Source organism: Zalophus californianus, chromosome 2 (genome assembly GCF_009762305.2).
Source record: "Zalophus californianus isolate mZalCal1 chromosome 2, mZalCal1.pri.v2, whole genome shotgun sequence".
In the NCBI taxonomy this organism is placed as follows: Eukaryota; Metazoa; Chordata; class Mammalia; order Carnivora; family Otariidae; genus Zalophus; species Zalophus californianus.
This window is the reverse complement of record NC_045596.1, coordinates 16,396,878-16,409,292: the sequence shown is the minus strand read 5'-3', so window position 1 is coordinate 16,409,292 and position 12,415 is coordinate 16,396,878. Positions and strand designations below refer to the sequence as shown.

Here is a 12,415-nt window from a genome sequence, read left to right as displayed (position 1 = left end):
GAAGGCCTTGAATACACACTCGGTAAACCGCTGTGACAGTGGTGACATGGTCCAGCAGATTGCCCTCAAAGCATCCTTGTCTGCATGAAAAACAAACACATCACTTTATCCCTTGGAGGGATCCGTGCAAATGCCCTGATGCTTTCTGGTAACTTTCAGAATGATGATTAGGTTCAGGAAGGAAGCAAATTATTGCTGTTTGTTTTTGGGATTTGGTACATGTCAAATCCCCATGTGATTCTGGCCAGTAGCCTATCTAGATGCGAAGATTTCTCAAAAACATGTGGCAGGGGTACAGACCAGTGCAGCCTTTCTGGAAAGCAGTGCAGTCTTGCATGTGAAGAACCTTATGACCGCTTAAACCTTTAGGTCTTATGATTCTTCTTCTGGGTTAGACATAAAGAAAGAACCCTAGGTGCAATCAGCTGTATGTGCTAGACTATTAATTACATTTTATTCCTATGTAGTCCCCTAATGCTGAAATCCCCTCAATAGCCAACAATATGTTAAATTCACTGGGCACATAATTAGGCCGCCATTAAAAATAATGACATGAAAAATGTTCAGGATGTATTGTTAAGTTAAAAAAATAATAAGATGCCTCAAGACAGTAAGATAGAGCATCTTTCAAATAAGCCTCTGAGACAGACACTGCTAACCATTCACCAAATCCACAGTCTGGTCTTCTTCCTGGGCAACAAGTCTCCTCTCTATTTTTAGGGTGGATGTATTAAATGATTTCTAACCAACAAAATGAGAGTGGAAATTATGCGTAGCACTTTGCACTTCAAGACCTGGCCCATAAACAGCTCCCATGGACACTCCTCAAGGGTCCTTTTCTCCTTCTGGATTTGAGATCCTCATGGAGACTTTAGAAGCCCCACTATAATGGCCAAGTTTTCATTAGCCTCAGTCCCTTAAAGCCTCTGGGGAGAACCATCAAGTTAGATGGTTAGATGAGCAAGAAATACACTACATTCTCTTAAACTTGTTATATATTTGGGGCTTGTTTGCTACTCCTCACTACAGCAAGAGTTAACCTAATATAGCTATATTGTTGATGGCATACATTTGGCTGTATACACAGCCTAATCAAATCCATTCTTGATGGAGAGGTGGAGATACTATTCCATAAAAGAGGTGAGGGAAAAGTTAGATAATAGATCATTTGTACCATTTTGTAAATCTCTGGAGTCCAATAGAATTTGGTTCATTTTTCTCACCTGAAGGTAGTAAAATGCATTGCTTTTCCATAAGAACTCTTTAGAATAAACAAAAGATCATCACTCTCTGGACTTTTATCTCTTTTGACTTATTTTTGAACTTTCTTCTTCTGTTTGGATGTAGGCCCCATGAGGGCAAGACCTTTGATGGGTTTATTGCAGCTGCACCATTTTCTTGAAAAGTTCTAGAAAAATAAGCATACAATATGCATCGGTTAAAGATGTAAATTTATGTAATGAATGCAAGATGGATAAAGACAAGTTCACTTGGTAAGACTGACCGCCCTAAACCTTGGCCAGGAGCTTCCAGATGGCAGAGAGGTTTTTGCCTGACACAGACATGTGATTGAATATAAACACATCTGAGACAATTTCTAAATTTCATTTCACATTATAAGATGTATCTATCAAACATGGCTAGAGATCAAAGGCAGCTGACAAGTTTGTTGAGGGCAGATATCCCTTTATTTCCCATCTTCACCTCTTGCAAGATTCATTTTACCTCCCAGGTAGGTGTCCAGCTTGACCTTTCACACCTGATAGCAGAGTCATCTAACTGTTCTCTTCTTACTATCCCAAGCAGATGGCTCAGAGTTAAATAGCCAATAAATCACCATTTCCATGTGCCAGAGGCTCACTACAAAGTGCTTATTTGCTCTTGCATTTGGTTCTGTTGCTGTCAACTAAGAGTCATGTAGTCAAAACTTTTGAGTGATTATCTAGATACATGCCATTTTTTTTCCTTTTGAGGTTATAGCTGGTGGTTCTTTATTCATTTATATCTTAGGACTCTCTAGAGAAACTGAACCAGTAGATGTATCTCTATACAGAAAAAGATTTATTCTAAGTAATTGGCTTACATGATTGTGGAGGTTTAGCCAGTTCAAAATCTGATGGGCGAGGCAGAGAAGTTGGAGACTCAGGAAAAATTTGTAGTTCGAGTCCAAAGACCATCTGCCATAGAACCAAGAAAAGCCAGTGTTGCAGACCAGGTCAGAAGGTAGTGTGCTGTGGGATTCCCTTTTGTTCAGGGGAGATTAACTTTTCTTCTATTTAGATCTTCAGCTGATTAGATGAGGCCCACCCAAATTATGGAGAACAATCAACTTTACTCAAATGTTGTTGATTTAAATGTAAATCTCATCAAAAATTCCCCCACAGAAATATCCAAAATATTTGACCAACTACTTGGCCATCATGACCCAGACAAGTTGACACATAAAATTAACTGTATAGTTTGCTTGCTTGCTTTTCCTCTCATCTGTTTTTGATTGCCTTTTCTTTGCTCCAATCCTCTTAGGTCCTTGGAGTCATTATTTTTACAAAGATCATTTAATCCCAAACCTTGAGGTGATCTGCAGAGTCTCAAGCCCACATTCCAGCTCCCCCCACTGGCTAGAACGTGACCACAGAACCTCCAGTTCTGCCTCAGTGAATGTAGACCCCTCAGTCATAGGTCAATTATAATGATCAAATGTGAGAAATATACATTGACAAGCTCTGTAAACACAATTTCACATGGAAGCCATTATTTTAAATTGTGTTCATATATCAAAGGTCCTACCTTTCAAACCAATGAGTGAGAAAATAGAAAACTTCTCATGTAAGTTACCTTATAGTTGTGAGTAACTGGCTCATTGGAATAAAGAAAGATCAAGTTAATAAATCAAGTTTATTCATGAGGCGGCAATGATTTTAAGGGTTAAGAGAAGCTTTAACACCACATCAAATGATTTTTTTAAGATCCCAGGAACAGTGTCAAATTTAAAGTACGCAGAATATTTGTGTCTCAGGGCAGGGAAGTTAGCACACCCCTGATGTTCCCCAGTGAATTCTGGGGAGAGCCAGGCAGCATGGGAGTACCATGACAGCTAACGTAGGGGATCTCAGGTAAGGTGGGTCTGTCTGTTCATGAGGAGCCACTCAAAAAGACTGGACAGAGCGTATCACCTCCCCACAGTCAACGTACAATTAACATCCCACATGTGACTTGATGTCGGATTGTTACGTGATTGTTAGTCTCTACACCTCAGACTCCTGACCAGAACATTCTTTAACTCCAGAGAGTGGAGGAAGTTTTGATCTCATCTTTGTCTACAATTCTCTTACTTAGTCCTCCTTTTCAGCACTGAGACAGACCTCTTCTAACATTTTAGATTTCAGTTCCTTTTGTAGAAAATGCCCGATCCACTCTGGGGTGGGTAGCCTTGCCCTCTGTCCCACCAGGTCAGTGGTCCAACATTAGTGGAGTTCCCAAGGTCAGTATCCATCAGTCTTAAAAAGTAACTCCACCCATGGAACAAAAATGGGAATTCTTTACATTCAGGCCTCTTTCTTTTCAGACCCTCCACTCCAGAAGTTAAAAAGATCTCGCAGTCCTATCTCCCTCAAGGTCACTTGTCACAAACCATGCTGTTATGCACTCCTGAACACACTGGGAACAGAAATTAGTAATTCCTGCTTGGGCCACTCCCAGATGGAGCACACCATTTTCTTACTGAACTAAAGATAATGTGGGTCCAGCAAATCGCCAGAGGAACATGGCACCAATATCCAGCAAAGAGCACATCATAAGCATCTTGCAATACCATTGCTATATGAAAAACAATGTAATTTCCTCTTACTTTGTTGATAATAAACATTTGTGTTCTTAAAAGCAACAGTGTGTTTTTTCATGTGTCAGCCCAGCTTTAATATTTTATAATATGCAAAGATTTTTACATCTGTAATTTTTTTTTCATTCTATGAGAACTGGAACAAAGAAGAGTTTATTGTGTGCTTTTATTCTCTTTGAAAAACGGATGGATTGTTCCCTTTCCTTGGTACAGCTTTGTGCAGTAGACAGTTCTGTTTCAAAATGTGCAAAAAATCAGTTTTATGAACACTTTGCTCATATTGCTTCTCTACCACTTTCTTTAGGAATGTCCCAGTGGTGTTGTTAATGAAGAAACCTTCAAAGAGATATACTCACAGTTCTTTCCACAGGGAGGTAAGTGTAAATGTGGACTTGTTAACGTACTCTCCATTAGAATTATGCTTGCAATCTTGAATTTGGCTTAATCTTTTATGGAATGATTCTACATTTTTAATCGCTATGCAAAAGAACTAATACACAACATGCAAGTGCATATAATTTCCAACATATCATAAAAGTGAGCTCCTTACAAATTGTCAGATAGTTGGGATTTCTCCTTCAGCAGAATACAAGAAGCAGTAATACTGTGTATCTCATACTGTGGCTCTCAAAGGCACAGCACCTTTGGACAATGATGGCTTGGTCCATGATATGCCACAAAGCTCTTTAGCATGCACTGTAGGTATCATTTGATTCTCCCCACTCTCAAATTAGGACAAATACGATTATCGTCAACTTTCAGATGTGAAATCTGGGCTTTAGAGAAGTTAAATGGTTTCCTCAGGGTCATGCATCCACTAAGTGGCAGATAAGGCTTAGAACCTAGATTTTGCTAGAGCCTCACCTAGTGTTCTTTCTGCTCTTTCTCTTTTAGGACCTCTTGCTATCACACCTCCCCCCCCACATCTGAGAAAGTTAACACCACTCTAAATATTAATTTAACTGGAAAGGAAACAAGGAAATCATAAAGATAACACATATGTTTTAGAGATGAGTGAAGGTGTCTATCTGCCCCTGGGCCTTATAGGTTCTCTTTCATTCAACAAGAGGCCCAGCTCAAACACAGTCTACTATGTGCCTGGCTATGTGTTAGGTGCTGATAATGAAAGAGGAAGAAGATGTGGTACCTGCCCAAAATTTTCATTCATGATGACCTTTAAAAGGAATTAAATTAAAAACAATTCCTTTTAAAAAATTAAATTATTTAAAAAGAATTAAATTAGAATTCTGAGAAAACACAAGGTGACCCATTATTACATGACTTTGGATATCTCATGGGTGACAATTCCCCCCTACCCCATCTCATTACTAACAGCCCAAGGACAGCTATTGGTCATAGGGCCTGATGCCCAGATTGTAATGGGTCCATTGTGTGCCTTAATAAAGAATTTGGAATATCATTTGTTTAACTCATCTATTTCTACATTATTGAAGAAACATGGCATTTCTGAAGAAAAATCATGTTTACATTATAACTCTAAGTATCTGTCAGAATATTGATTAACAGCAATATCAAAGATCTAGCACAAATGGAAGTCTTTAAGTTATTTTTTATTATCTCAAGTGAAAGTTATGGCATGCTACAAATGGGATAAAGCTTCACATTAAAAATTTATCTTTATTTGAAAAATAACATTTTGGCATTAGAGAACATCTACTTAAGCACAATCCTTTGCAAATGATTCTTGTTGCAAAATGCAATGGTATTTGAGGGAAAAAAATCACTTTTGCTTTCTTAAAAATTCTTTGACTATTCATGTTAATTGAATGATAAATTTAAAAGTACCAGGCACTACTGAAGGAAATGACATATTTTAAAGAATGATGACTCGCAATTTAAAAAATTAATATCACAACAAAAAAAACCCTAATATTCAAAACTGTACTCCAATAAGACATTTTTGGAAATAAAAAAATAAAATAAAATAATAAAAAATTAATATCACACATGCAAATTGTATCTTGCCGTGCTGCTAGAAAGGGGGGAAATGTCTTGAGGAAGAACACAATCTCCAATGAGAGGCAAATTCATGTCATGGCCATCCTCACGCTTCTATGGAGCCATTTATCTAGATCTGAAAGCAACAGGTTTCTCATTATGAGCACGAACAATGACGGGTCCATAAATCACCACATCTCACCATTTCCTCTAGGAAAAAACTTTGTCTTCTCTACAGAACTTCCTGCAATTTGTATTGTGTCAGGCTCTTAGTTTTCTCTACTGCTTAGCCAGATGGTTTACCAAGGACAACCTGTTTGATGTTCTGGATGGCAGCACAAATGGAGTGAGCAGAAGCTTCTGGTTTGTGAGGGATGTAAAGTATGCCTGCTAGAAAACCAGCTGAGAGGAAATGAATGGCTGGTTGGTGCCCTTCCTGGTATCGTTACAGCAATACTTTTTCAATGCCATGTACAGCGGAAACTTTAGCATGGACACTCTTAAGTTCACTGAACATTTTAAAATCTTGTGAAAATTGCAGTTTCCTGGGCTCCTCCTGCTCATGTTGTAGGGATTCTTCACTTACTTTGCCTGTGCCAGGCACCTACTAGCTGTGCAAGGAACGGAAGAATTAGCTCCAATCAGAAGACTCTAAGTCAACAAACACCTATTGAGCTGTCACTGTGTGCAAGGCACTTGGACGGGGTCAAGGGCATAAAGATTTTTTAATAACACCACCCATGGAATATCTTTCTTGTCCTAGAACAATATTTCTAAGGATTTTCAGGGTGATTTATAGAGGCCTTATCAAACAGAAACTATTATTCATGTATATGAACCTGCCTCACCATAGCAACAGTGTTTTGAACTGTATATTCAAATGCATTAAACTAATTCTGTACCTTGGGCTTGAATTCAAGTGGGAGTAGGGATTTGTGGTAGGAAGAAAAAATCGGCCAGATTGATTTCAATCCACAGACCTGGATCATGAAAATCAAGTGCACTTGTTCAAATTCTCTGAAATTTATGTACATTGATAGCTTTTTCAATCAAGGCGTTAGTTGGTATTATCGATGGGGGTTGGAAATAACTGGGTTAAAGTCATTGGACTAAGTTGAGTCTTGGTTTTGTGAGACTGTAACACCACTAAGGCCTGTGACTCAAATGGCGTATTGCTGTGGGCCTCAGGCTGTTCCTGTGGAGCAATGCTTTCATAACATCTATAAAATGTAGAACAAAAATTCCTGTTTTCTTTCTACTCTACACATCCTTTATTTCTAGGAGCTGATGTTGGAATGTCTTGATTTCATTACCAACTCTATCATTAACCAACTAGGTAATCTTAGTTAAGTCACTGAATTTACCTGCAACTGTTTTCCACCTTTGTTAAATGTAGATAAACAGCTAAATGGTATCTAATATAACTTCCTGTCCTAAGCATCCATAAATTTTGTCCCCCAAGCACAAAATTTCCACATTTAATTTTCTACTTCACAAGTAAGATTGTAGGAAACTGAGGCAATCTCAGCATATCAAACTCAGGAACTGTTTTTGCTATGTGTAAGGAAACATGGTCAGAGAAGACTTTTGGGTCATTGGAGAGAAGAGAGATCAATGTTCTATCTTTGAGCTCCCAACTGTACTGAAATCTAGACTCCAGGATGCCAGTTATTCATTGTGTAAGTAAACATGTATTGAGTGTCTAAAAAGAACACCCATCAGATGAGACTTGACCACAGATGCTTTTGTGGACAGTTTCCCTTTTCTTCATGTATCTACCTCTGTGCCCAGCCAGATACTTCCAGTGCCTTAGCTCCTTCCTCTCATCCAGTCAAAGCTCAGAACATCACTCCCCTTTTTCAGAAACTTTCACAGTCTCCAGATGCCTGTCCAAAAAAATCCAAACCCCAGCAGAAGCCACAATAACCCTTCATGATACAATTCTACTGGTCTTTATAGAGCAGGAAGAACTCCAGTCACCTAGACACACAATAGAGATTTCACAAAAAACAAAACAAAAACAAAAAAAACCCACAGGAACTTTTTCAGGTGGAAAGGTATTATATCTGTAAAAATTTTACTCACATTTCTTTAAGGTGGCTGTCTGTGAAACAATAATTATAATAGATAATATTTATTGAACTTAAATTTAATATGTGCTTAGGACTGTTCTAAGCACTTTGCATATTAGTATCTCATTTAATCTTTTTAGGACCCTACAAAGTACATACTGGTGTTATTATTTTGTAGATGAGGAAACTGAGTCCCAGAGAAGATAAACAACTTTCCCAAAGCCATTGAGTTGATGTTTGGGAGAGCTGAAATTCAAACTCAGGCAGTCCAACTTCACTACACTAGTGACGACTGTGGTCTGCACAGTATATCTGGACTGGAAAACTGGTTTAACTTCCAGGGGAATTGCCAAGGCACATTTATAGGAACAAGGAGTCTATACCACATCGGAGCAAACCTTGAGAGTGTCTGTCCCATGTGTCAAGCTTTAAAGCTAGAGTGACCCCATTTAAGAAGAAAGCTAATTACTGTATGTTCATGTTAGCTTATTTTTTTAATTTTAAAAAAAATTGCCAACATTGTTCTGAGCCATTATTCATGTTGAGTCCTGCTTGCTAAGGTAAAGGCATGTACCCTGATTGTCTAAATAGGATACTAAGAGATCTGCTTAATGAAGCTCATTATAAAATATGCAAAATCTCTTTTTTTCTCCCTTGGAAAGTAAGTTTAACATACCACCTGTCAATTCCTATCACCATAGGGCACTAAATAGTTCAAGAAATCTGTGTAACAGCACTGTTGAGAGCAAAACAACTATGTGAATATAAAAAGGCTGCCAATTCTTGACAACTCTATAATGGAACTTCCCAAGAATGGCACTAAATTGTTTATAACCAAATCCCTGGTAATAACCCATATTTAAAAGGATTTCTTTCTGCAACTCATCAATACTGTGTGGACATTCACTCTAGATACAATTATAGGACATACTGTTTAGACCCAATTGTGGTCCCTGGTTAGTTCATAGAGAACAGTGTTAATAATTCCTATGTTTAAAAACAAGTGGTTTCATCTATCGTATTTAAAGGTAAGAGGTAAAAGACAATGCCACAATCATTTTGAGAAACTGAGTGTTCAGTCTACCTTGTAAAATATGTGGCCTTCAATAGCACTTACCACTGGGTGAAGCATTCAGGAAAAACCATCCATAAGTGGGCCATGGGTGCTTGAGAGCTGGGAGGGAAGTTTCTATGACCTCTGACCTCTCTTATTTGGGAAGGGTGATTCTCTCCTACTGCCACTATGACTTAGTTTCTTGACAGCCTTTAAAAAGCAATTTATAAAGTAAAAGGTGAGTAAGAAATTTTGTTCAATCCCAATAAAAAATAAAGGTTAAAAGTTATAACATAGAAATAGATGAGATTTTTAAACAAGATAAAAGCCTGGAGCCAATGAACTAAAAGGTTACAATTTTTTTTTTCTAATATAAAAAAGGTTAAGGTAAAAAGCTAAAACCATGAGATGAAACATCTAAAATAATCAAGTAAATTTGATCAAGGTCAAGCACAGAAGCACTGAAAAATGAAAACTGCACTAAGAAAAGAAAATATCAAGAAAAAATATACTTTTAACATGAAATAGCAGAAAGCTTTTCAGAGATGAAGGGAGACAACAGAGAAAAAGTAAAAGAGCAAAAATGGGAAAACCCCCTAGAAGCAAGCTCAGCGGATGTGTTGGATCTCAGATGTACTCCTGGGTTATCAGGCAGCATTGCAAGGTGCTGGGGAATGAGCCCCGTCCCATATTGCCCAGTGTTACCTTGAACCGTGAATCCCACACAAGGCCCAGGGGCCCTCAGGACCCCACACGCCTACCATGGCCACAGAAACTTCCCAAGTGACCCCTGTCCTCAGTTCATCAGACCACTTCACTGGCTGTGGGCTAGCATGGTTTTCCAGTCAGAAGGACTCAGTTTCATCCCTCTTTACTAATTGACTGTGTGACTTTGGGCAAGTTTCTTAACCTCTCTGAGTCCCTATCTTTATCTGAGTTGTAAAAATGATGAACAACCTCATAATCACAACACTAAAAGTGTCAATTCATGCATGTCTCACTATTAGTATTGTTTTTAATTAATTAATTTATTTTAGAGAGAGAGAGCAGGGGAGGGGCAGAGGGAGAGGGAGACAGAGAGAATCTCAAGCAGACTCCCCAATGAGCGCTGAGCACACCTGGGTGCTTGCTCCCATGACCCTGAGATCACCACCCGAGTGGAAATCAAGTCCGATGCCCAAATGACTGAGCCACCCAGGCATCCCACACTCTTAGGATTTTTATTATTTTACTTGTAACAATAGCCCCTGCCAAGCACTAAACAATTTCCAGATGCATCTCACTTCATCCTCACACCCATCTATGGTACCATTACTCATCTCAGTGCCAGGAACATCACCCAAGACTCCCAGATGCTCAGAGCATTTCCAGCAACAACCTTACAGAGAATGTGTATCATCAATGGCATCTGTGTGAGGAACTCTCATGAATCTCAAATTATAATCCTCTACTGAACGAAGGTGCACAGCCAGGAAGAAAGCACAAGTAGAGGAGATGGAGTAAGTTTTCCTAACTAGAAGGAGGCTCTGGCATGCTACGCCAGTCTTCAGTAGAGTATTGGAATGCTGCCTTAATGATATTCCCTTTGCAACATTTCAGACTCGACAACATACGCGCATTTTCTGTTTAATGCGTTTGATACGGACCACAATGGAGCTGTGAGTTTTGAGGTAAGTCATAGACTTTTTTTTATATATGATTTGACTTTAGACACATTGCAAGAAATTTAGTCTATTTACAGGGAAAATCTGAGTTTGGGTGGTTTAATAACTTTTTTGAGACTTTTTTTCTTTATTATTATTGCTATTATTGTAGAACACTGAGCATTAGATCTACCTTCTTAACAAAATTGTAAGTGTATATTACAATATTGTTGACTACAGGTACAATGCTGTACAGCACATCTCTAGAGTTTATTCCTTTTGCTTAACTGAAACTTTACGCCCCTTAGTCACTGCCCATTTCTCCCTGCCCCAGCCCCCCACAACCACCATTCCACTCCTTGACTCTAGGAATTTGTCTATTTTAGATACCTCATGTAGGTGGAATCATGCAGTATTTGTCTGTCTCTGATGGCTCAGCATGTCCTCAAGTTCATCAGTGTTGTTGCATATTGCAGGGTAGCTGTTGGGAATAGAGTGGCAATGAATATGGGAGTCTAATACCTCTTTGAGATCTTGATTTCAAATACTTTTGGACAATTATCCAGAAGTAGGATTAGTGGATCACATGGTGTTTTTATTTTTGGTTTTTTGAGGAACCTCCATACTGTTTTCCATATAGTTGCTACACAGTTATGATTCCCATTGACAGTGTGCAAGTGTTCCAATTTACTCACATCCTCAACACTTTTTTTAATAAAGATTTTATTTATTTATTTGACAGAGAGAGAGACAGCAAGAGAGAGAACACAAGCGGGGGGAGTAGGCGAGGGAGAAGCAAGCTTCCCGGAGCAGGGAGCTCGATGCAGGGCTTGATCCCAGGACCCTGGGATCATGACCTGAGCCGAAGGCAGATGCCACCCCGGCACCCCATCCTCAACACTTCTTATCTTTCATTTGTTTGTTAATAGCCATCCTGATGGGTGTGAGGTGCTATCTTATTGTGGTTTTTATTTGTACTTCCCTGGTGATTGGGGATGTTGAGCATTTTTTCATATACCTGGTTGCCATTTGGATATATTCAGAGTAATGTATATTCAAGTCCTCAGCTCATTTTTTATGAGTTGTTAGATATTTACTATTGAGATGAAGGAATTTCTTATATATTTTTGAGACAACCCTTTATCAGATACATGGTTTCCAAATATTTTCTCCCATTTTGTAGGTTCCTTTTCCCTCCACTGATTGTTTCCTTTGCTGCTCAGAAGTTTTTTAGTTTAGCACCTGTTTATTTACTCTGTTGCCCGTGCTTTTGGAGTCCTATCATGAAATCATTGACAAGACCAATATCATGAAGTTTTTCCCCCAGGTTTACTTTTAGGAGCTTTAGTGTTTCAGGTCTTATGTCTAAGTCTTTAATCCACGTTGAATTGATAATTGTGTATGGGATAAGGTAAGGATGGAATTTCAATCTTTTGAGTTGGGTATCCAGTTTTCCTAATACCATTTGTTGAAGAGACTATCCTTTCCCTTTCCCCATTGTGTATTCTTGACACCCTTGTCAAAGCTCAGTTGACCATATGTGCATGGATATATTTCTGAGCTTTTTATTCTGTACCATTGGTCTATATGTCTGTCTCTATGCCAGTACCATAGTGTTTTGATTACTATAATAACTTTGTAATATCCTTTGAAATCAGGAATTGTGATGCCTCTAGCCCTGTTCCTTCTTAAGTATTGATTTGGATATTTGTGGTATTTTGTGGTTCCATATGAATTTTTTCTATCTGTAAAAAATACCACTTGGGATTTTAATAGGGTTGTAGTGAATCTGCAGATAGCTTTGGGTAGTATGAATATTTTAACAATATTAAGCCTTCCAACTCATGAA

The 12,415-nt window shown here is 38.5% G+C and overlaps 1 protein-coding gene across 7 annotated transcripts in view; it reads left to right on the top strand.

Moving 5' to 3' along the window:
• Positions 1–12,415, top strand: part of KCNIP4 (potassium voltage-gated channel interacting protein 4) — a 1,107,330-nt gene that overhangs the window by 1,074,359 nt on the left and 20,556 nt on the right. For all 7 annotated transcript variants that reach the window (XM_027600590.1, XM_027600587.2, XM_027600589.2 and 4 more), the window contains 2 exons: positions 4,143–4,212; positions 10,523–10,593. In XM_027600590.1, the coding sequence (XP_027456391.1) occupies positions 4,143–4,212; positions 10,523–10,593 (141 nt within the window). The remainder of the gene's footprint in view (positions 1–4,142; positions 4,213–10,522; positions 10,594–12,415) is intronic.